Below are 24,943 nucleotides of genomic sequence, written 5' to 3' on the forward strand. Positions count from 1 at the left end.
GTATGCCAAACAAAAAGGCAGTAAAAAATTCTGTATGCAAAAAAATCCACTAAAATAAGAGTTTAAATACTTGTGTCTTGTAGATATGTATTAGTTTGCAGTCTTGAAACTGGAAATTACATTGCTTCTGGCAAGTCAGCAATGATGTAATCTCTAGCAGTTTGCATATGGCTCTGAGGCTCACAACCTGCTATTTTCAGGAAATTTTATCTATGAATGTGTTGTATGGCAAAAGGTAATGTTGGGGAGCTGTGATCATTCCCAGATGCTCTGCTGAATCTTCAAAGGCAGCAAGCTTTACTAGCAGTACTTGGTGCATCCACTCAGCAATCTACAAAAACAAATTAGGCAGGTTTTTCCGTTTCCTTTTAGCTTGCCTATTTGCTGAAGTAGCTGTTGTTTCAGTCTACTGAATTTATTTCCTTTAGCAGAGGACAGCAGCTGGTTGATTCTTTCCATCCAAAAGTTCAAGAAATGTAATAATGTGCATTGTTTCATTGTTTTTTTGCTCTGTCCCACACATTCCTGGAAAACCATGCAAGGGAGAAATCATTCAAGAGAGCAAAGAACATAAAGGCCACTTTTTTTTTTTTTTTCTCTTTCCATTTCTTTTATGCAGAAACTCCACTATTTTTCTCTAAGGCAAAGACATCTTTATGTGAGAGACCATTGCTGATGCAGCAGCTGAGCAGAGCAGTGGCAATTTCCTGCCTCTGAGGCAAGGCGCGGTATTAACTCATGGCATGCTCAGCTCCACTGTTTGAATTTCCCTTGTGTCTTCAAGTCCACCAAAAACCCCCAAACTTTGCAGGCAAGTCTGGGTTAAAAAAGAATCTGACATGCTGAATAGAACCTAGAGGCTAGGAAACACATCTCTAAACCAGGTAATGCCTGTGGGTGTAATGGGCCAAGTGGCTTGGCTGTTGTGTGTGTTGTGAGAAATTCATGACAATAACATTTGTCCCTCTGCAGAAAAGTCTTGGGGCTTCATTTGTTCATGTTTTTTCAAGAATTTTGGAAATACTCAACTGTATTTGAAGTGTTATGGCCTATTTTTCTTGAGCTACTCAAACTGTCTTGAAATACTATAGGGATGAGAGTAGTTAAATACAAGGGACATAGACTAAGATAAAAACACGTGCATATTTTACAGTGCGTTTGTTAGCAGCACTAGAATGTAGAAGTTATAGTAAGATAGTACATGTCCCATAATTAGGCTTTTTTCAGAGGCAAATGCTTGCTTTACTAATTCTTAGCACTTGCAATGCGCATAGCATTGCACAGCCATTGACTGTTAACATTAAAGGGCCAGTTGCACTGGTATCCTGGCTTGTATCAGGAATAGTGCGGCCAGCAGGAGGAGGGAAGTGATTGTGCCCCTGTACTTGGCACTGGTGAGGCCGCACCTCAACTACTGTGTTCAGTTTGGGCCCCTCACTACAAGAAAGACGTTGTGTTGCTGGAGCATGTCCAGAGAAGAGCAACAAAGCTGGTGAGGGGTCTGGAGCACAAGTCTGATGGGGAGCAGCTGAGGGAACTGGGGTTGTTCAGCCTGGAGAAGAGGAGGCTGAGGGGAGACCTTATTGCCCTCTACAACTGCCTGACAGGAGGCTGTAGCCAGGTGGGGGTCGGCCTCTTCTCCCTGGTAACGGGCAATAAGACAAGGGGAAATGGTCTGAAGTTGCACCAGGGGAGGTTTAGACTGGACATTAGGAAAAATTTCTTCACAGAAAGGGTTGTCAGAGACTGGGATGGGCTGCCCAGGGAGGTGGTCGAGTCCCCATCCCTGGAGGTATTTAAAAGATGGGCAGACGAGGTGCTTAGGGACATGGTTTAGTGGTGGGATGGCAGGGTTAGGTTAATGGCTGGACCTGATGATCTTAAAGGTCTTTTCCAACCTAGACGATTCCATGATTCTATGATTTGCTGAAGTCAGATACTTCAGGGCTTCACTGCAGCTACATTTTTCTTCAGGTGTATCCGATGAATGTTACACTCCCCAAATCATTAGAGTGGCAATATACATACATACTTATTATGATCGCTTTAATGTAGTTTCCCAGCGTAAAGGTGGTTTTGTTTGGGTTTTTTGGTTTTTTTTATTTTTTTTTCCATGGCAGTTTAGAGAAACATTGTATGCCAAAGAGGCTTATTGTAAAATACAAAGCACTCCTGCAGGAGGGCTCTATGGCAGCACAAATTTTGCAGCTAGCCTTTTTTAGTCATGTCAGAAATTGTGATAAAGTGTATTCAAGGCTCACTGTGGGCAGGAAAAAAATAATTTAAAAAAAAAAACCCAACCCTTTTTCTTTTAATTGCATGGTCGTGCTACTTTACTGTCAGGTTTTTTTTCTGTTTTTTTCTTCCTTTGTGTAAGTTGTTTTTACATTTGTACATTAGATGTTCTCCATGCCCAAGGACAATCTTTGCAAAAGTAGAGTTCAATAATTTGAAACAATCCACAGAAAAGATAGTCAACACTTTGGTGATGATTTCATAGTCCTCTAAAACATATAAAGCACCGAGGACAATCACTAGGATTTGGCATTTTTAGTGAGACTCTGGGAAGCAACTTTCCTCTCCCCATCTATGTTTAAACCATTATCCACAGAGCATTCTACATTTTATTTAAGGAAGATCTGGGGTGGCTTCTGCATTTGGAATTCCTCACAAACTGACAGCATTAGGCAGAAGCAGTAGGGTCTAACTTTGGAAGCTGCTTTTACCTTAAGGATTTAATTAAATAGATGACAGTTGAGGTTAGTGACATGTGCCATGCTAATAATCTCTGGGAGCCTCCTGCTTCACCTCCATTCCGCTCCAATGCAGTAGTGGCAGATTTCATCTTCCTTCAGAAACTTGGCTTGTGAATTTTGCTATGATGTGTAACTTCAATATCATGTGTAGTTGGAGAGAGGGGCAGTGTCAAACTTTATTTATTAAGGATCATTTAAAACTGTATTTCCAGGGAAGTGATAGAATCTGGTTCTGCTCCTTCCGTTACAGACTACATCTCCCCACATCAAACAACATAACCTCTGTTGAAATCAAGTGCTGTTCAAATGATACAGCAGGCATTTTAGGTGCAACATATTTTCTTCAATTATCCCAAATAAACCGAGCAAGCAGTAAGATTTTCCTTCCCTGTACTTGGTTCCATGGCTATCGCATGACAGCAGCCATGTAGACTACATAAAATTTTGACTTTCTCAGTGAAATGTTCATGGGAAATATTATGGTCAGAAAAATTTTCTAATTTGAGCAAGGTGATATGCCTATTTCTAGTGAAAGACAGAGGTGTGCACAAGCTGTATTTAGAATGGTAAAGGAATGCAAGTTTACAGATCTACCTCACCAAAAGGATTTAGGGAGCATTTCAGGGAGTTGGACTCAATGATCCTTATGGGTCCCTTCCAACTTGAGATGTTCTACGATTCTAAGTTCCACAGTAAAGGGACACCCTGCATAATATGTGGCCTCACTCATCAGAAGAATGATGAAACACTTCCATTTCATGCTACAAGGAAAGAGAGAGATAAAAATGATTATTCTACTTCCTTAAGGATGGGGGTGGGTGGGTGGAGGGAAAGGATTAGTTCTTGCATTCTTGGGAGGTACCTTGAACTTACCATTTGAATATACCACAAACACTGCTAAAATACTTGCATAAAGACACTTTATTATGAATGCAATGTATATAGAGATTTTTTTTTTCCTTTTTAAAACTGAATTGCTTATATAAACAGACCCATATCAGTTGAATGACAGCTAGTTTACAGGGCACGACAGTGGTTGAACACCCTTCAGCTCCAAAGCTTTGCTGAAGTTAATCTCTTGAGGTTTAGCAGTACCCTTGGTGAGCTTCAGGAATCGGATACATCCTTTGAAACGGATATTAGTGGTCAGCCCAAACTGGGTCACACCATCTGAAGGAGTGGAAAAAAAAGGCAAAAGGAATTATTTAAGTCTGAGTTGATACTTAAGTTTGTTCTTGAAGAGTCCTGCAGGAAAACAGATGTCCCCAGCAATATTTTTTATTTGCTCTATACCTTCTTCATTCAAAAAATTACAAACATTATGAGTCAACGTGATAAATGCTTATCTTAGTGGTAACAATCCAGTCTTCTTCTGTCCTGGCATGGCAGTGGCAGAATCTGAACACATTTAAACTAGCATTGTAAACCAGGTAACTCAGTTAAGTGACATAGAAGAAATCAAGGAAAATGACCAAATGGCAGCTTGCTGCCTACAAATGGTGTATGATGCATACATGCTCATCCTGCAGATCTCCAACTTCTTAAGCTATTTATCCAGAGAGTAACAACAGAGCAAAAAAAAGACCAACATTGGATGCAGTTCTCAACCCTAACATCATGGGAAAGCCAGTTCCTCAGTATGGACTTCATGTGTCATTAAGGAATGGCTTTGAGAGTTTTCAAGCATTCTGATTTTTTTTTTTCTTGCCAATTGTAAAGCCAGGGATTTGAGTACATTTCTTCCACTGAAGAAGGAGGGAACTATTCTAGTGTGACCAGATGATAGACGTGAGGGTTAGTTTGACTGGGAAGCTGGAAATATTTATCAGCTGCTTGAAATTCATGGCCCAACTTGTTTCTCAGTGTTCTTCCGAGTGAAAAAGTGGCTACAAGGATGCACTTTGATACAAATCTATGTGACTGATAAAGTAAGGATTGCGGAAACAACTTTACACCTGTAGAGGACTGACTGGCCATAGCATTATGCTGTTTCACAGAGGATGAGGTGGTTGAATCCATCTGTCCCTCCTTGCACAGTGATAGTAAGACATGAGTAATGGCTTTTTATGGGTAGCCAGGAATTTATATCCTTGCTCACGGTCTGGCGGTGAAAAGTTTCTCTGCACAGGAAATGCTCCACCAGCTAATTCTAGCTGGTTTACAACTGTTTTGCACTGTTTATGCAGCCAGGACAAGCCTCAAGAGAATTGGAAACTACAAATGCTTACTAATTTTACAAAATCCTCTGATACTGTGTTTTAAATTTGTGATGAGGCTGTCTAGGTATTGTGAATGTTAAAACAGATCTTGGATGAGCTAGACTAGACAGCAGGAGAAGTGTGAGGTGTTTAAATGTGCATGTAAGTTTATTAAATCATTTCATAACTTGCCATGTGGCTGAACTCAGGAATATCACTTCAACATGATGTAAGTGTAGGCTTGTTTTGTACAGATTGCAGTGTTACTGCCATTTGTTTCTCTTGCTGTTTCCTCTTGATACACAGTTCAGAACAAGATAGTAGCTCCATCTGCAGTGTTTCTTTAGTGAGAGCTCCTATGCAAGAATCATGTTTTGTTATAAAAAGGCTGCCACAAAGCTGTTTTCCTTCTGGCACAGAGTTGTTGGTCCTTATCAATAGTCACTGTGACTGAAGGACAACTCTCATATCTCAGTATCAAGAACATTTTTGAAAATGTTCTGAAGCTTGAGAGAGAAGGCTTTTTGGATGCACTGTATCACACATTAGAGTGGGGGGAACAGCAGCTTCCAGAAAATAATTTAGGAATTAACTCAAGAGGTGTCTTGCCATTGACCTCAGTATGCACAAGAGCAGACACACACTGCAAACATACTCAGCTTTTTTGTTTGCAAACTAGAGGGAAACTTTATTAAAAATGCAACAAAATTGGCACTTTGCAAACATCTTAACGGCGTTTTCAGAAAGTAAACTGCCATTAGATAAACTTATTGATAGGCTATGAACACATAAATACTAGCATTCATTATTGGTTTAGTGCAAGATGAAGCAAGCCACAGAGCTCAGCCCAGTTCTGCATCCTGTTCAGTTACCTCTGCATGAGGCAAGTTCTCTTGAGGGCTTCCAGAATACCGAACAGCAAATTTTGACTATTTTTTTTCCTTTAAAAACCACCAGACCACGAGCAAAGACATTAATCAGAAAGAGATGGTGTCCTCTCACCTCTCTGTGCAAGCTGTTGTCCACATTCCTCAGTTCCTCAGGTTTTACAGGCTGATTTACACTGAGCGCCCTGCCCCCGCCAAGCACACATATGCATGCTTTAGTTAAATATAAATTTGCCAAATGCTGTTACTATTGAAACGTAAGTATTGTGCTGTTACTAAACAGAAAGTTTTAAGAGGGATGCTGGGGGGGGCGGGGAGGGGCGTGGCAGAAGGCAGAAAGTCTGCCTGCTCCTCTGTGACAGTGCTTACATTTGAAACCAGGCAGGGGGATCTGTGGGATTCCCTTGGTGCTGCAGAACTTCTTGTTCTGAAATGCAGCTGGATGCAGAAATGAGCATCCATGCCAGCCGATACAAACTTGGACAGTCCTACCCCATCATCTTGAGCATACTAGCCCTAACTGCATGTAAGACATTACCAAGGCAGCGTTCCTAGAGCATAAGTAAAGCATAATTTGTGTGTTAAACGCTCACCAGGATATCCTCCAACAAAGACGGGGTCGTTAGTGTCTGCTGAGGTGGAGGCCCTGTTTGGGCTGTTACCATCCACCTGTCTGTCATCCACAGTCAGCTCTAAACGGTGTTTGATCTTGTTTGCAAGAACCTTGTGCCACTGGCCATCACACAAGCTGCCTGGTGCCTCGGGCTCATAGATAGCAGAGAAGCGGCCAGCACCATTGTCAACGTGAAACATCACCTGCAAAGCGTGACATGGAAGTCCGTGAGTTCTCAGAACAGTTCTATAGTTTTGGGGTTTTTTTGTTTTGTTTTGTTTATCTAGAGTCAACCTGCTCTGACTGCTCACACTAATGCTCTAATTTAATACCCGGTTCTATGTGGATTGCTGTCTCTCTGGGATCTGGGTTATGTCACTGAGATAAAAAACTAGTGGAAATCCACAAAATTGTTGCATAGGTTGTAATTTTTTTTTTTTTTTTTCTTAGTTTTGGGGTGTTTCATCCCCCCCCCCAAGCTCTTTATAGTGGTAGATTACTGACTGGTTTTCCAGACTCTGAAATAAAAGATATACACAAGAAACTAGTATTAATAATGGCAAAGCCTTTCCTCAAAACTTTTAATGTTCACACTGATTTAAGTCCTGATGTTGCAGTTTTAGGAAACCCAAATGTTATGGAATCTTTTAAAATATCTTTTCAAAAGTGTAAGAGCCTCTTGATATATGGGAAGTGGCAAGTGCTGCATAAAGGAGAGCCCTGGTATTGACTGAGATGCCTTGAGATAGATGTAGTAAGCTTGCATTTAAACTACCCGTGCTTTCTAAAACCAGTCTTTATAAAGAGCCAAAAATACTTTGCTACTCACTTTTCCATCCACCAATTCGATGCCAAGCCCATCCATTTTCTGGCTGCTGACGCCTAGGAGAACACCGTTCATTCGTGTTGTACGGAATTCAAATTCCACGAGCAGGTCTGTTCCCACTTTGTATGCACCAACTTGGAGAGAAAAGGGGAAGCATAATAAAATGAAGAAAAGCATTTAGTACATTATTCCTAATAATCGCACAAAGTGCGGTGCCAGTAATGCATGGTAACTAACTCAGCATTACTAATGCACTCCATTTCATGCAAAATCATGGAAGTAACTCTTATGGTGGCTGTGCTTAGTGTGAGACCTCGCTAGAAAGTCATACAGTCTGCCCTTAGGCAAGATAACTAGAAGCGATCAGTAAGAGTTTCAAGTATTGGTCTCTCTTTGCCTCCACTCAGCGGGAGTTAGGTAGCACTTGAAGTTTTTGAAAGCAGCATCTCCTCTTTCTCTGTTCTTTGCCTATCAGCAGAATTGCTGTTCATTACCTGTTTTGGCAAAGCCTGTTCCATCGAAGTATGTTCCTTTCTGTGCAGTGACAAAGCATTTTCCAACATTGAAGCTGGAAGTTGGATTATCCAGGTCAACAGGTGATTCTGTCATTTTAAAACTTCTGATGCAGCCATCGATGCTATAGGTGACCTGCAGCCAATATTTCAAACAAAATGTATAACTGTGCAAAGCAAGCTGAAATGCTCAGAATGAAAGCCTAAAGTATGTCATCAAAAAGTACCTTTCCTCTGCTTCTCTAGTGGATTTATCGAGCTGAATAAAACTTGAATTTTACATGGCTAGTCCTTAATATCTGATTGTAATTGGAATCTAATCTCAGTCATAGTGAGGATGAATTACACTACTTTTCAGGGATGTGATCTGAGTCACATCTATTTGGCTTAATGGTGGGGACATAAAATAATACACTGCATAATGAAACATAGCAAATTACATCAGCAATGCAGGAATTTAATGGCCTATACTTTACCTTTTTAATTGACTAGGTTATGGGGTTTGCGAGCAGATGAAGATACTGGGTATAGTTCTCTGGGCTACTGGGTTTTCCCTCCTCCCCAAATCACTTTACTATGGGCCTAATGTTGTATGTTAAGACGGAGCTGATGCAGGTACATAGCGACTAAAATGAACAAAGCCCCTATGTAAAGGTTGTTGACCATACATAGTCCTTTGTATAATAACCATATGTAGGGCTGGTGGCCACAGTGACAAGGGTCACTCTGTTGGCCAGAGAGGCAGGTGGAGGCGGGGGATGTGCTTGGGTATATGGGGGCTCCCGCGCAGGGTAGCAAACTGCAGCTCCAGTTTGGCTTCTGCACTGGGAGCACATTACTGTGACTTTATATGCACACTTAAACCGGGGGTATAAGTAAGTGAGATCCTGCCTGGGGCAGGAGTGAGGGGCTGGCCAGGCTCCCCCCTGGCTTGCCCCAGGGCTCAGCTGTGTGAGCAGTGCATCCCAGTGGGACCCCTGAGAGCCACTGGCATCTTCCCCCGCCCCGTGAGCCCCCAGAGCTCTCCCTCCCTCTCCTCTCTGAGGCATGCAGCACCTGCATTTTGGTTCTCTGCTTTAGACAAAGGCTTTGATCTTTGACTTAGAGTTAGGAAAATTTATATCCCTGATATAGGTGGGAGAGAGGAAAATGATAAACATGTACTTTGAGGAAGAAAAGGAAGATATTCACAAGCAATGCAGTAGGAAGGAGGAAAATAAAAATCAGCATATAAAATACAGCATAGAAATACATATAACCACAGAAAGGAGAAAGGCACACCTGCAGAGGGAAGTCTTGACTCTGCACACCACCTCCTCTAACAATATCCTGACTAGTAACTTGAGTTTCCAAAGAATTTCTTTCCTTCTAAATCAAAGCTGGATGTACCGTGGAATTATATAGCTTATTACTGCTAAGTATACCTGTACAATCTTTTCATGAAAATTTGAGCAATATCAGTGAATAAATTAATCTCTGAGCTGAGCAATGCTTTCTGCCAGCTTCTTCATAAATAGACCTTTTTCAAAATTCTAAGTTCAAGTCATCTCCAGATCAACAAGCTTTGTTACCAAAAAAAGCCCCAAAAGAGAACAAATCTTGCCATCTTCGCTGTGAGAATAAATCATAGAAATGCAAGATTTGTAGACAACTTGGTAATATTCTCTAACTTTAAAATTTCACTTTCCTTATGGAAAACCAAATCTGGTTATACTTCAGCACGGTAACAGGCAATATAACATCTTTTGCTGAAAGCAGATTTTTGAGTGCTTAAAATGTGACGTCTGCTGAAGCCAAATAAGTAGGTATCAGTCTTCTGCACTGAATGGGAAGCCAGCCCACCTACGGTTATGTATCAGATAAGTGTCTAAAAAGGCTGATGTGTGTTTAGCAGAAAGCCCTAACTATGATAATACGTGCTTTCAAGTTACTTTGCTTCAGAGCCTTCACATGAAGCAAGCCTACAACACAACACTCTATTAATACATCATGCGGCGTATGACTGAAAGGCAAGCACTGGCTTTTTACCTTCAGTGAATGACATTTGAAGTCACAGCTTCATTTAAATCCCAAAGCGCATAAGATTGTCAGGATCTGACATGACTGTTATTGCCAGACTGAGCCATTTATCTGCATGGGTTCCCTCCATTACTTCTGACAAGGAGCAATAGGTAAGGATTTAGTAGTACCTTTCTCCTTAGATGAGTATTTGTAAATTGCAGATTTATTTCCAAGAGCATAATTTGAAAGTATTAGGAATTATATTCTGTGGGTAGTTAAGTATTGCTTTTGTCTTTCAGTGCCTCAGATCTGGTTTGGGAAATCCAAAATATCAGTAGATTTGCCTGAATTTGGGCTTTCTGCACAATTAGGTCTTTCTGCACAATCCAAAATTTGCTAAGAAATACGATCTTACAGGCCAGTTATCCTTATGGAACATGACTCTCAGATTTAGAGTGGTGACTCTTCCCCTTTATTCCCAATCCACGAGTTATTATAATGACTTGTTTAAGCAGGATCTAGGAATTCCTTTTCTGCATTTATTTTGTCCACCCAAACTAGTGGACTCTTGCCTGTCTATATACTAGTATTCGCCATTCCATAATCACCTGACTAGAATGTTATTTACCCATGTGCAGTTTCTTTGAGTTTCCTTCCAGGAATCTGTGCTTTTGCCTCCTCTTTACTCCTACTAACATTCCAGTTTTTTCACCACATTGTGCTGTACAATATGCCTAATTTGTTTGCTATAATTAAGTTCACTCAGGTTCTGGCTTCTCCTTTGAAAGACCCCTCTGCGCAGAGGAAAAATAATGCAGGGAAGAGGTTTTCTCTGATTCTGGCATATCTTGGGGGGTGGGAGAGCAGCAGGGAAGTGAGATGACTGACATCATGGAGTAGCACAGTTAGATGCGGTAAATGGCCTGGGTGAAGGAATACAGTGTTCCTAGTTAATCCTACAAGACATAGGCCAAATGATATTCACCTCCCTGGGCTCTCTGTTTGTCAAGGCATCTTCTGTGTCAGCATGGAAGCTGGGCCCTTAGACTGAAACAGTGATAAACTGAACTGTACGCATTTGATTTGGAAACAGAAAGAGGAAAACAGAGTTTTCATGGCCTTCAAAATACATTATCTCCTAGTTTAGTAATAACAACACTGACCCAATTACTACAGTAAGCAGCAGTCCTACTGGGTACTTTGTCCAGGGTAATTTTGGCTTCTACTGCTTCTCTTAGGAGACGCTTTCACTGTTTATTAACACTTATTGCTAGATGAATTACAGCCAAGAGAAAGGGCAAGCAGTATTCAGGACCTTATACTCAAGCTGTGCAGTGATCCAAGTGGATATAACTGTATGGTTCTTTCTACTTTTCCATAACAGTAACTAACTCTGCTATTTATTTATCTGGATTCTGGGTCAGATCTTTCTGCTGAAAGAATGTAGTATACCTCCAGTAAGGTCCATTTTATCCCTATTCTTAAGCAGTCTGAGGGAAAAGCAAAATGAAACAAAACTGGGAAGACATTGGTACCAATCAAGACACACTTAATGAATGTAAGATAACTTAAACAAACTTGCTTACCGGACCAATTCTTCTAGTTGTGTAGTTAATGGGTAATCCTCCAACATACAACATTCCTACAACATCCAATATATCAGCCTTCTTGGGGCTAACAGTCCTGTTTGAAACATCATCTACTATAAGGGTTCCTTCTTGCTTGGTTCGAGTGACTTTTATCTAGAGACACACAAATGCCGTATAATTACAGATAGCTTTCTGACAGCAAAACATTTCCAGATTATAAGTAGCCTTACAGTAAAAAACACATAACAATACGGGAGAAAGTAGTAGGAGTGGTTAGCAGAAGTATCGTGGCATCACCTGCGGATAAAGTTCATGGAACAGAGCTCCTGTGCGAGGTTTTGTGTAAACATATGACTGCCTTCTAATTAGCTCTGGGTCGGGAGGCATCATGACTATTATTATTTATTAGAATTACTGAAAGGACTTGGGGTTCCTTTAAAAACCTTTGTTGTTACTATCTTAGGCACACCACAATATTGTTTTTCCTGGAGTCAGAAATTTTAAGTACTGGGAATAGCAAATGCTGAATGTTAATGGCACTGGTTGCAAACCTTTATTACAGCACATGTTTGCGGACGATATTGAGTTTATGATTCCCCTAGTTTGGACGTGCCTCAGATCATAGTTCATGTTAGAGTAAATATAATACCAACTATGCTCTGTTGGTATTATGGCTTCAGTTCAGACAAATGGGCTGTGAATCACATGGAGAAAGTGCAATTGCTGAAATGTTGAGGAAATTCTACCCCAACAACTGTAGGCTGATTTCTTTACAAAGGTTTCTACTGAAACTTCTACAAATCGGTATCATAGTGGTTCTGTATAAAAAGGGATAAAATGTGAAATGCAACATGCATAGTAGCCGATTTCTAACCAGCACAGTAGTTAGCTCGCCAGAGTAGCAGAGAGAGAGAAACAGCATTTTTCTGTGGCTTTTCTCTAACGTGGCAGCTTCTGCTTTGGTGTGGCAGCAGCCCATCTCTCTTGCCGTGGCAATGACTGAACGCTGACAAGGGGTAGCCTGAGGGCAAGGGACTGAGCTTGGTGTTTACAGACAACTGTAAATTTGAGATGGACAATTTACACCTTGGGCAGAAGGAGGATTGGTGAGTGGGACAGGAACTGGGAGAAGCCCCAGAGGACCTAAAGAGAGAGCAGCAGCACGATGTGGCACTGTAACGGATCCTGGCAGGAAGGTTTGATTGGTGCCCTGGCTTCTGCAGGACTGATGGAAACGTTTCAACCTAAACCATTTCAAATGGAGAAAAGGTTCTCACTAAAAGGATTACTACAAGGAGAAGCCCCTGCTTTCTTAAAAATCAGAGGCTGTGGTCTTTTCTTAAAGAGGTTGCCTTTTTCCCCCTCCCAAAATGGACTTCCCTTTGCTTTTGGGGAACTGTGACGTTGGATTTTGTCTCTATTCTCTCCTACAAAAAATGGGACCTACAGCAAAGTTGTCTGTCTTGCAGAGTGCCAAGCTGCATGTCCAAATAGCACAGTTTTCCATTAAGAAATTTATGCTCCAGTTAGTTTCTCTCAGAATATAGAGAAAACAGCGAAAAGAGCAAACCACATCTGTTCTGTATCTATAGAGGGTCTAGCAGAAAGGGGCCCTGGCCTACTGGCAGTGCTCCTAGGCATTATGTAAAACAGATAAATAATGACCGCAACTTTATTTTTTCCCCTCATGAAATACCTTGGCTTGGAGCATTTGCTATCATCAAAAACTTCATCTATAAAAATCCAGTGGAAATAAAATTCCTGCAAAACAGGGTGGGAATGAAGCAGAGAGGGACTAAGGATGACTGCAAAGAGGGTTTTGTAAGAGCAATTCAAGTGTAACAGAAAATGCAATTAGATTTTTTTCTCATTTGGTGATAGAGATGTGGATGGTGACTTTCCAAATATCTGCCCGAAATGTAATGTCTCTTATAGTATATAAATTGAATACATAGTTACATATAGTCTCATCTTCTCTGTCTTTATTGGTGCCTTCAAGCATGTTTCCTAATGAATATACCACGTGTCTGTTGTCCTTGGCCCAGTAAATACTAAACTTCATGGCTGTGGTATTATTCCTTCCCTTACCATCCGAAAGCCACAAACATTGTATATAAATGCTTCCTCTCATAAAATCACAGAAGGGGCTGCCAAATACATCCATGGATATCATGTTTATTCCCTAACGAATTGAATTAATAATACAGGGAAGATTTACTTAAATGTTACTTTTTTTTTTCCTTTGCTCTTAGCATTATGGATGAACAATGACATTATTAACATAGAAACAACTGGTTTTTAATGATGTATTCCATCATCATGAGCTGATAACTCACCTGAGCCCTATTAGGCAGGAAGGAACATTTTCTGCAGTTCCTTACCATACGTGGGACATATTCTAAATATGTCCAGAAAGATGTGCTTCCTGAAGGAGAAATCTCAAAGATCAGCCCTAACTTTTTTGTTAGTGGAATATGTACTGTGTACTAAATAGTGAATCTGAAAGCACAAGTTTTGCAGACTACAGAAGATCCTAGCTGTAAAGTTTAGCTTGTATGGACTACATTTTGCAAATATCTTAAGGCAAAACAAAGCTCTCAGCATTACAAAGAATAATTTAGCATTAGAGACTATTCTACCTTGTGCCACTGGCCGTCATTTATTTTGTTGGAAATCATGGTCTTGGTGTCTCCACTCCCCAGATCATAGCTGAAGTAAGGCAGTCCATTCTTTATCTGAACTGTAGCAAAATCAGCATGGTTGATGCGGGCCATATAGAACAGCAAGCCAGAATCAGCTGTTGTTCGGACTTCCAATTCAATTGTAAGCCTGAAAATCAAACAAACAGGAAAACAGAACAAAGAAAAAGATACTCGGAGTCAGACAGTAGACAAGTTTATCTGCTTTACATTTTTGTGTTCCTCTAACAAAATTTTACAGTTGGTGACTCCTTCTACTTGTCCATCAGGGTTTAAGAAAGATAATTCGGTTATACGTGAATTGCATTTCACACATATCTGATCCCCGACATGTGAGTGTTCATTAGTCCCTTTACTGCAGAAATACAAAAGTGCAACATTGGCATAGAATTTCAAGATACAATTCTCAGCTGCAGCTGTAGTTGCTAGAAAATCCCAGCGCTTGTAAAATTCCAGCGGCGTTATCCGTCATCCACAACATAATGCTCACAAAGAAGAGCGAGCTGTGGTGACAGCTGGCAAATGTTGAGTTTCTAATGAGTTGTGTTGCCTGAAGACAGGTTGCAAAACTTTTAAAGATGCAGAGAGAAGAGTTTACAATCAGGATATAAAACATGTATTCTGGTGTCTCCCAACAGAAAATGGGGGTGTGTCTGAGGAGGCCTGCTGACCCCTTGGACAGAATAGTAATGCCAAAAACTTCCCCTACAGCAAAGAACCTGGGAAGAAATGATTTAGATTATCTAGATACTAGCAGCAGATCACTAACCTAGCCCAATCTGAGCTGCAAAGTCAGTACCTGAAAGTAGTTGACAATATAAATGTGAAAAATCATTGCATGAAAATGATCGGGCCAGGATTCCTATTTGAAAGGAAGACAGGCAAGGACTGTAGGATTACATGTTTCTTTTAATTATTTTCCTAGTTTTCTAAAATTAGCATATGTAAAAATATGCAGTACAGCACCTTTATAGGTAAAAATAAGTGTGAAGCTGATGGACTTGTAAACTACAAGGCAGCAAAACCGCTTAGTGGCGTACCATGGCACATTAGTTAATGATCATGTGCCGTCACAGCAAAAATGAACAATTAACAAGTTATAGCTTCATAAATCCATTGAAAACACCTGTATTTTTATAAGTAGCTCTCGGAATTCCTTTGCATGTCAACATGTATATGTATATATTGTTATACTTTGGGAGAGCAATGTCATTTTGCCTGTTTACTGTGCAAGCTTGATCTTAACTAGTGGAGGAAAGGGATAAAAAGGTTTGCTTATTAGAAGAAATTATCGTGTTACTGAACCAAGAAAGTTTCTCCCAGAAAAGCAACCTGTGAACTCAGTTGCATGAAGTGATTCCATTCTTCTGTTTGTTTTTCTGCAGATCAGTCTGGGATCTGTGTGTGCCCAAACCTTTACAAACAAAGTGGTAAACTGTTTTTGTGAGAGCTACTTAGGTGGGCACTTCACTGCCTAGATTTCATGCTTTAATGCTTTTTATGTTTGCTTAATGACATGAATTAGCCATGGGATGTGATCTTTTTCAGATTATGCCCATAATTTTCGGAGATGCTTTTGAGAACACCAGGAAGGGCATTTTATTTTGACATTATTCCATCAAAACTCATTGCTGAAATAGATAACATACCTGTTTTTCACTTTGGTGTCATCAAATGCAAGTGCAATGTGACTGTTCCTTGAAAGACCAAATTGCTTGCCACCTTCCAAAACAGCTGGTTCTGTGTCAGCAGCACAGGAATCCTGCAAAATATACAACGATCACACAAACTTCATATTTTAGATCTATCTCAGCTGTGCACATGCTGGAAGTCTTCCAGCTGCTCAGGACTGAGAATATTCCACCTAGTCCAGACACTGTCCCTGCAATTTTCCAGTGTGTTGATGTCTCATGACATCAGCTAAAGTTATAAACCAGTATGACAGGAACTTGATGTAAAAGCAGAGCTCATTAAGCTGGCTGTAAAAGCAAATAAAGGTAATATATGAACGTTGCTGCTTTCATACCACCAGTGGACATTTACAAGAGTCTTAAGTGATTTCCAGGCAGCTCAGTGTACTCTTAGCTCACATAACTGAGTTTTACACAGTAAGATGCCCCCTTACAGAAATGAAGCAGAACTTGAGTTTTAAAGGGATGCTTTGCTGTCGGCTTGAAATCTAGTCACCTTAAAAATAATGAGTAAAAAGTAGTTTCAGGTGCTGCACCTGTCAAAGAGTCCTCCATTTTACTTCTTTATATCATTTTACAATTGTCTTCTTTGTTTAACGTGCTGCTGTTTCCCCCGGTGCAGTTGAAGGTCCCCCCAAAACAATAAGGGAAGCTGAACAACTGATGGACAGAAGTAACAACTGTTGAACGCCCTGTGCTGTCTAACGTAGACACATTACCCAGGGGGTAAAGAAAGAACCCCCTCCCTGGCTCTTCCACTTCTATTAATCTTGAAGTGCTGCAACAATGGAAGATAAAATATCTTCTGCCCGGTATAATTTTCTCTCTTTAATTTCACCAAGTCTTTTAATCTCTGGCCCTCTAAAGCTCTTGTATAGGGGTGCCTGGGGCAATACAAGACCATGGTAATTACCAGTTCCTACTTAAGCCTAGCTTTTGCCTCCCGCTGAGAGTATTGTGAAGCAGCTACTCAAAGGATCTAACACAACACAACATCAGGACAATACCACTGGGAAAAAAACAAACTTTGATAGCTGTGAGCTCTGTTTTTAAGCACTGTGGCTGATATCATTTTGGATTGGCGACAGTCTCCTATGTGAGCCCTGACTCAGCAGGGACCTGCGAAGCACAAGGTGCGGTGCCTCGCTGGCAAAGAGCTCTTTCTGGGAAACAGTTTGAAAATGTCACGAGTGACTCATCAGGCACCGAGATTGCAGCCGCAAAGAGGAAATTTCTTTCCCCCCTCTCACTCGGTTTTTCAGTAGTGTTTTATTTTTTGCTTTCACATGTCACAAAGAGCTTCGCAACAGTATAGAGCACTTCTAAAAATTAGTTTCCACAATGAATGCTCTGGTTTGAATGTGACAGAGTAGAACACCATGCATTACAAATACGCATCAATGTGCAATGGAAGGAACAAAATGGGGAAAAATTCAGCAGTACCAGTTTTGAATGTGTGATAGGGGTCTTCCAGTGATCATCAAATAGAAAAAAAAAAAAAAAAAGCATATTCCCCTAATGCTGGGTAAAATCTCTAATTATTTTAAGTTTTACAGGTTTATCTAGAATTTTCACAACTACATTAATAATAATACTGCGTATATCTTATACTTTCAATAGCATTTGGGCTTGCTAAAATTTGAAGGTAGGGACTAACTACTGATACTGGAACAACAGGAAAGAATTGGAAATACACTAACACGCACTTTTCGGTGGTACACTTCTACGTATTACATCGTAGAAGGGCATATTCTGACAGTAAATTCAATCCTAGGCTGGTATATGTTAGTAAAGGATCTCACCCTGACACTTCAGTTGCTCCCCCCCACCCCCAGCATCAGCAAACACTGCAGTTTTTTTCTTCATCCCAGCAGGACTGCAAGGAAGGGCAAGGAGTGGGGGAGAGTGCCAAGCATGCTGTGATGGCTGGAATCGCAGCAAGCATACACTGGTTATTTACTGATAAATACTGATGGATAATAGTGAAGAATTATTAGGTTGATGTGGAAATGTCAGTAAAAGGAAAAAAAAAAAAAGCCAAACAGTAGGGCATGCTTAAAGAACTTCCAGGTTTTATTCAGAAGCCTGTGATTGCTTTCACTTTATGCAAGGACAGGCAGCTTTACAGCCTTCACAGGACTGTGAACTAAGCATAGATCATCAGCCTATATTAAAATATCCCAGCTTTGTTGTTTTCATTAATGGCCTTCAGGCAGCCTGGGTTTAAGCCTTCCTGCTTAATAATCTCCCTTATTACCAGAGAGCCTCAAGACTGAACTCCTGAGCTGCACTTTACTTCAGTCTTGTCAGGGACTTGACTGGTAAGTCAAGAAGCCAGGTGTGTATCACAGTGGAAATGAAGAACAGAAAAACCCACTGGTGGACTGTCACACATTCTCCACAAGCAATGCTGTATTAGCAATTACAAAGAAAGCAATTAGGGGGAAAAGGGAGCACCACTGAAGCTGTCCCCACAGTTCTTTGAATAGTGTTAATAAAACAATCAAGTAATGCATGGAGAAATAGTGGAAGATACCGTCATGGAGTCAAACGCAGAAGTAATGCCGGCGCTCTTCGTTTCAGTGGCAAACGAATCCTGAGAAGCAGTGAATAACATGAGGCAGAAGCAGCAGTTACCCAATGTAGAGAAACATTTTGGCATCCAAAGCAAGCAGCAGCAGCAGACTGGTGACCAGTGTATTTCCCAACTGTCCTACTTCTAGATCTTGTCTTGCCTTTAGTAGAGGGTAGGGTTTGTTTTTTTTTTTCATTTGGGATTGAACTCTTCTTCCCTTTTATATGCAGATAGATAACAGAAACAAAAAAGGTCCTAAAAGGACCTAAGTAGAACAGATACCTTATTTAAGCCTACTATGTGGAAATAAGTTTTTCTGCTGTATATTTTCCATATATAGTCCTTCTACAGTGAGCTTCTGTATAATTAATTGTCATATGAGTGCTATCTTATTATTAAACTGTAGCTACTTATTTTGTAATATCCAAAAGCTTGCCTTATTTAAAATATTTTCAAGTCTTCAGAATACTAAAACAGTTTCATTTTTTCCAAGAGAGAAAGTGGAGTAAGGGTGTTTTATTTAGATTTTTATTTTGAACTCATGTTTCAAGTTATCATGGCTCTAGATATGTGATATACAAACCTCAGCAAGTTACAAGGGGACCAGTTTCTGGTATTAATGAGTAGATCTATTCCTCTCAATTTTGCTATTTAAAAATTAGTGCTTAGAGTCTTAGAAAGTGTGTACTTGCTCTGTCATGGGCTTCTGTGGTTTTTGTTTTGTAATATGACTGCACTCTTTCACAACAGTGAGCATTAAACTGGGTAACTCTCCTCACCTTGCCGTTGCCTGGTTCCTTATCTTTCTATGGTAGCTTTACTATACTGCAAATTTGCTTACTTCCAACTCCCAAAAGATGCATCGGAGCCCTCATGTTACAACTACTCCACCTTGTGGGAATGAGTCAAAAATGCTGCCCTAGAGCATTCAAAGGCTGATGCCTATAACTCTGGGGCTCGGGGCAGGGTAATAACTAGGATGGAGCTTGCCTATCTTGAACGCCACGCTCCCACTTCCAGGTACACAGGGGGCTGCATGTGCTGTGGAGACTTCAGTAGCGCCTGGTTAGCCCTTCTAGATAAAGCTGTGCCATGCATACCTGGCCAATGAAGATGACCATGAATATCAAATATAAAATGAACCTTAACAAGTTAGGGGGTTTGGTCTAATTTTTGTACCATTTTTTTGTAGGTAAAGTTTGTTAGAAATCATACCTATCTCCAAGGAAAGCCAGATACAAATTCTGAAAAGGAGTCAGGTAACGGAATGACTACAGCAATGAAATCAGGTTCCTTTGTCTCTAACTGACAGACTTACAGACAACTCACTGAAAATCACAACTTTTTTTTTTTTTTTTGTGGCCTTCATGCAATTAATTGATAATCTTAATCTCTAGGTCACACAGAAAGATCCATTACAAACAAACTCAGTGTTCTTTAATGTTGTGTCAGAGAGGAGGTATGAAATGGGAATGAAGATTAAAGCTGACCCAGAGCGGGAGCATCTTCCCAGATGGTTAAAAGATCTTACGAAGCTAATCTGGGAGAAAGTGTAAAAATGACTGAGTCTTTTGTACTCAATATATATAAAAAGGGAAGTTAAATATTCTGGTTGTTAACTTCTCAAAACTGTCTTATTATGGTAGTGTAAATTATGGTACTGTAAATAGGCTCCTAACTTGGAAATGTGCAGTCTTTTCACAGTGTTTGGAAACCTCACCCATACTGAACTAGATCCTGCATAAACCTGTGGGTTGCATACAGGTGTTACAAAATGCAAAGGATTTCCCCCCCAAGATCATCCAGTGGGTATATTATTCAGTTTAATATTCAGGTATCTAAACACATCTTTTCTGGACAGTAAAATGTTGCATCAACTTGTAAATCTACTTTTGTGACAGAAGTTTCTTCTTTCATTGTACAAGACTGCTTGCCACTGTCCAACTATTTAAGATTTCTGGCAAGAACAGTTGAGCTCAGTTTAGCAGTGACTGGGGGTTTCAGTTCTTAAATTTGTAAGTCTCCTGACTAAAGTTATAAAACAGAAGCTGAGGAATTGCCATATCAAACAGACCACTCTGGTTTACCTGGTTCACCATCCTGTCACTGACATGGCTGTTATCATGTGCTTCAGAGAACAGCATGGGAAATAGCATAATGACATGGATTTCCCATAGGAAAATTTCCCTTCCAACCCCAATTGGAAATTGTTTGGCTTACATCCTGAAGCGCAAGGGTTTAGGGCTACACATGCAAGTCAAAGGGAATTCTACTGCTGTATCGGTCTTAAAATTACTGTTGTGATAATCCAGGCAAATTACATCAACCAGTTTTCCGTTATCCACAGGTTTTACTGACCTGCAACAAAGTGTTCCCTTTACAATATGCTGAATTGTTGCTATTTTTGTTGCAAATGACTTCATTATTCTTGATGGCTAGCTTTTCAATTTTGCCTGGGAAAAGAAACTTTACAAGCTTTACCTGAGTGAAGTGATCTACACTTACAAGTGCTGAGGATACAGATGGTGTGGGAGGTGGAGGGGAAGTGGGTCCTTCTTTTTCCCCATTAGTGTCTGGCTCAGGTTGGATCAGGACTGTTGTGTGGATTGGTTTATCTTCATCCTCAGGTGGCCTAACTTCTGGTTCTAGAGAGGGACATCGGCCAATATCTGCATTTTCAAAGGACACGGGTTGAGCAAAGTCCATGGGGCTGAGAACACAGAAAGAAATTGAAGTCTGTTATTAGTTTTTCTGCCTTTTTACCACCCATTTATAGAGAATAGCTATATGCTGCAGTGTAATTCCACTTCACAGGACACAAGAGCCAGGATTCATCCCATCTGTTTTCGGTACAGAAGCGGGACACTTAAATTAGAGGTGATAGTCACCATTGGCTTTCCTTCTTAGAGTCAGCGCAGAGAGGCAGACCTCCTCTTTGGCAAGCTCTAGGTAGGCTGAATCATGTGGCAGAGAAGTCCTTCTCTCTGGTGTACATTGATGGAGTGTGGGGTGATAAGATTCTAATTTAGGTACTTCAGTTATGTGAAAGAAAGATTTAGATGGGAACTTTCTATAGAGGTTTTACTTTATTCACCATTCCCTTTCTTTTTACTTAAATGTTCCTTCCAGATTACTGCAGCATGCACTTTCCACAAAGCAAATTAATTCCCATGGCGGTTCTCAGAATTTGTATACTCTGGGAGATCAACCTTACTTAAAATAAAGTGTTATAGTACACCATAAATACCTATCGTTGAGGCAAGCCTTACTGCAGCGTTACTGTTGAATTTATCTGATTTTATAGATAAATAGACAGGTGTTGGCTTGTCTGTAAAACAGTTCATTAAATGCATATCCTGTGGTGCGTATATTGTAGACAAAAAAAAGGAAGGACATATTAAGAAACCAGATCATATTCTAGGATTTGCTGTTTGTATGATTCCTCGCAACAACGAAGTTTCTTTTGGCAGCCAAGGTAGTTAACCAGACCTCGTTAACTGGACATTCATTGGCATCGGTGAGACTTACGTGGCATTAATGACGAGATTCCATATACAGCCTTCAAATGGTGGTATGTTTCTGAGAGGCGCAGTCTGAAACTCAGAAGAAGTACCCCCCACAAAGAGTTTCTTTACAGAGATGGGCTGGTCTGTTGGCAGTCTCTGAGTCTGGCCTTTGTCTTCATCTACTTGAACAGTGAACATCCTGTGAAAATGATTTGAAAGCAAAGAAATAGGTATTTTCCTCCGGTTATTGCTTGTATTGAAATCACCACTTTGCGGGCTCCATTTACTCCTACACCAGCTATAACACTGAGCAACCCAAATGACATAATTAGCAGCTCATATTAAATGCATATTAACCACTAGAAGGTTTTCAGCTACTGCTATGCTTCCTGGGTAGTTCTCTGACAGAGCTTGGCAAAGCCACGCTGCGGAGAGGTGATACCCGTCCCTGGTCAAATAGGAAGAAGAAGTGATTTGGAGCATGGCCACACTGACACGGTAAGGGCCCAGCCTTGCTGCTCTGCGACGGCAGGTATAACCGTCTCGTGCTCAGCAGGATGGGAACAGCATGGGGTCACATTTTGTTTGGGTTCCCTCTTTCCTGGTTTGTACAAAGTTATTATCTTCTTGCAAGGGGGACAAACATTGCTACAGACTGCTCTGATTGCAGAATCAACCGCAGATATATACTGTAGACTTTTTTAAAGTTGTGGTAGCTTTTTCCCGGGGGAGACAGCAGAGTAGGAAAATTGCTGATTGTTCACCTCGTACTGATACAAGTGCTGTAATTCATTCTCATGGGTAATGCACATGCTGCAAGTTAAAGACAAAGCAGCCCCACGGAAGATACTGTTAAGGAGGAGCAGAGGAAGGTAGAAACCTCTGAAGCACAGCACCACTGGCTGATGAAGCCAAGGAATGGAAAAAAAGAGCAAAGAGGAAAGGGGTAAATATGGTGAAGGGCGTTGTTCTGGTAAAAGCAAGAATTCAACTGTGAGAGAAAAGCTCTTGTCCGCCAATGCTACTGAGATGCATGGTTTGTACCATCTTTACAAGGAAACATGGTAAAGGGGACAGAAAGTGAAAAATTAGTTTGCCAAGCCATACATTGTGTATACCAGGAAAGCAGTGTTAAGCTAAGGGAGACAGTGGAATATTTTGAGAGACAGTGGATTATTTTGATGGGTAACGTATATAACAAGGTATAGCATCAAGAGAAAAAATTTAACCACATTAATGTCTTTGGGACAATTTAGCATTGATGAAACATAGAAAATCTCCAACTTCTGAACAAATCCAGCTCAAGGTGAGCTGAGCTGCAAAGGACGGATATGAAATTCAGTATTTTTGAAGGTGAATGTAGAATGCTAGTTGGCATAATTTCTTTATGTTGTTAGGCTATATTTAATAGAATTTAGCCAGGATAGAATCAGGACCACAAAAAAAAAAAGCTATATGTGTCTCTGGTAAACTCTGTCATGATTTATGAAGTGCAGTTTTTATTTCAAATATGTTACAGTCATGCTACACACCAGGACCTAACTATTCAAGCATCTTTAACTACATTAGTTATCTAAACACAAGTTGGGTATCTGTAAATATTTTTCAGAATTACTAAGCATCCTTACAACTTATCAGAAATAATCAGTTTCTGACAAATTACCTCACTTTTTTCAATGGCAAAATTATATTGAACTCCAATATTCTTCCTTAGCAATAATTACAAAGGTTAGCAGCTGAATATTAAAAATTTTTATTCAAGAGAGGCCAGTTTTCATATGTAAAACACTGGGCTTTGTTATTTACACATGTGCTAAGACAGAACTGGATAGTGACTTCAGCACCTGTATTAGGTAACTGTTGTACAACATGCAAATTGTTAAATATCCTCATAGTTTTGGATGGATCAATTTGGTCTAAAAAGCTGTAGAGTAAGAAAGTGATTAATGTTTCAAAGGGTTGGAGGAAGCGAGTATTAAAAGTCTTATCTGTTGGGACAATGTCTAGGACTTCCCGCAGACCCTTCAGCAGTGGAAACAGAAGGAGAGAGATTTCTCTGGGGGCAATTCGGAGCAACAGAATAATTTAGGTTCACTGGCGTCCCAGGGAGGATGCTTTTCTCCCACTGCCTTCAGAGAAAGTGTACAGACTGTCAACACTCGAGTTATGCTTTGTGCTACTGCATGTTAGCCATGGCTACTGATTGTCAATATTTTCATCACTACCATAGTAAACATTTTGGGTCTGAGCAGAACCATACAATGACATGCATTAGTCTTCAGCAGTATCCTATAATTACCTTGGAAGAAAAAGCAAATACTTCATAATTATAGAGACAATCATCACTCTGAAGGGTTTTCAAGGGGTATTCCTCCTATTTAATCAAATAAAGCTTGAGTTTGTGACGAGAAGAGGAAGGGTTAATCTTAATTTATATCTTTTCACATCCATTTCAGGTTACTGAACTGCGGAGTTCAAACAATTTGTTTTGTAACAGAGCTATTTTGAAAGCCCAGAGGTTTCCTCTAAACAAGCATCATCCCTGTATGGCATTGTACAGCAATTGTGTCTTGATGTAGGCTCACAGGTCAAGCTGCTGTACTTGCTATAGCACTGCATACGAGAACTTTCTTTGTGGTTTAGAGCTTCTTATTATCATCTGCATATTTGTGTTCTGTCACAGTGACACAAAGTGTTTTGCAAAGTGCAGTCATACATTCCCAAAGAATTTACAGTTTTACCTCAAACTAGTCATTGAAGCTGGGGAGAGCTATTGTCTGAAGGCATTATTTACAAGATTTTTCAATGATACAATAGAAATTCGGTCAGAAAATTATCCTGACAAGGACAAAGCAAAGTAAAGCAAATTATTGAAAGGACAGAAGGGTGCCTCAGGACTAGACAGACAGGAATTGTTGCTCAAGAAGGCTGCAGTGTTGTGGGGGTAAGAGGGTAAAGCCCAGTGTTCAGCGTGCTTGGATAAGTGCATTTTGTAACATGCTGGATATCACATCTTCTTTCTGATTTTTTTTTTTTAAATAAAACAGAACAACATTGTGCACAGTGCACTAATCCACTGAATGTCTGTAC

The 24,943-nt window shown here is 40.3% G+C and overlaps 1 protein-coding gene across 1 annotated transcript in view; it reads right to left on the reverse strand.

Annotated features, from left to right (window-relative positions):
- Positions 1 to 3,768: 3,768 nt before the first annotated feature.
- The window catches only part of LAMA2 (laminin subunit alpha 2), a 296,182-nt gene continuing 275,007 nt past the window's right edge, over positions 3,769 to 24,943 (reverse strand). The window contains exons 58-67 of the mRNA XM_035899887.1: positions 21,876 to 22,052; positions 20,853 to 21,057; positions 18,309 to 18,368; positions 15,731 to 15,843; positions 14,022 to 14,211; positions 11,380 to 11,535; positions 7,775 to 7,928; positions 7,284 to 7,414; positions 6,435 to 6,657; positions 3,769 to 3,926 (exon numbers count right to left, since the gene is read on the reverse strand). Coding sequence (XP_035755780.1) covers positions 3,769 to 3,926; positions 6,435 to 6,657; positions 7,284 to 7,414; positions 7,775 to 7,928; positions 11,380 to 11,535; positions 14,022 to 14,211; positions 15,731 to 15,843; positions 18,309 to 18,368; positions 20,853 to 21,057; positions 21,876 to 22,052 — 1,567 coding nt within the window. The remainder of the gene's footprint in view (positions 3,927 to 6,434; positions 6,658 to 7,283; positions 7,415 to 7,774; positions 7,929 to 11,379; positions 11,536 to 14,021; positions 14,212 to 15,730; positions 15,844 to 18,308; positions 18,369 to 20,852; positions 21,058 to 21,875; positions 22,053 to 24,943) is intronic.

The sequence above is a fragment of the Egretta garzetta genome, unplaced genomic scaffold (genome assembly GCF_000687185.1).
Source record: "Egretta garzetta isolate BGI_Z169 unplaced genomic scaffold, ASM68718v1 scaffold397, whole genome shotgun sequence".
NCBI classification, from domain to species: domain Eukaryota; kingdom Metazoa; phylum Chordata; class Aves; order Pelecaniformes; family Ardeidae; genus Egretta; species Egretta garzetta.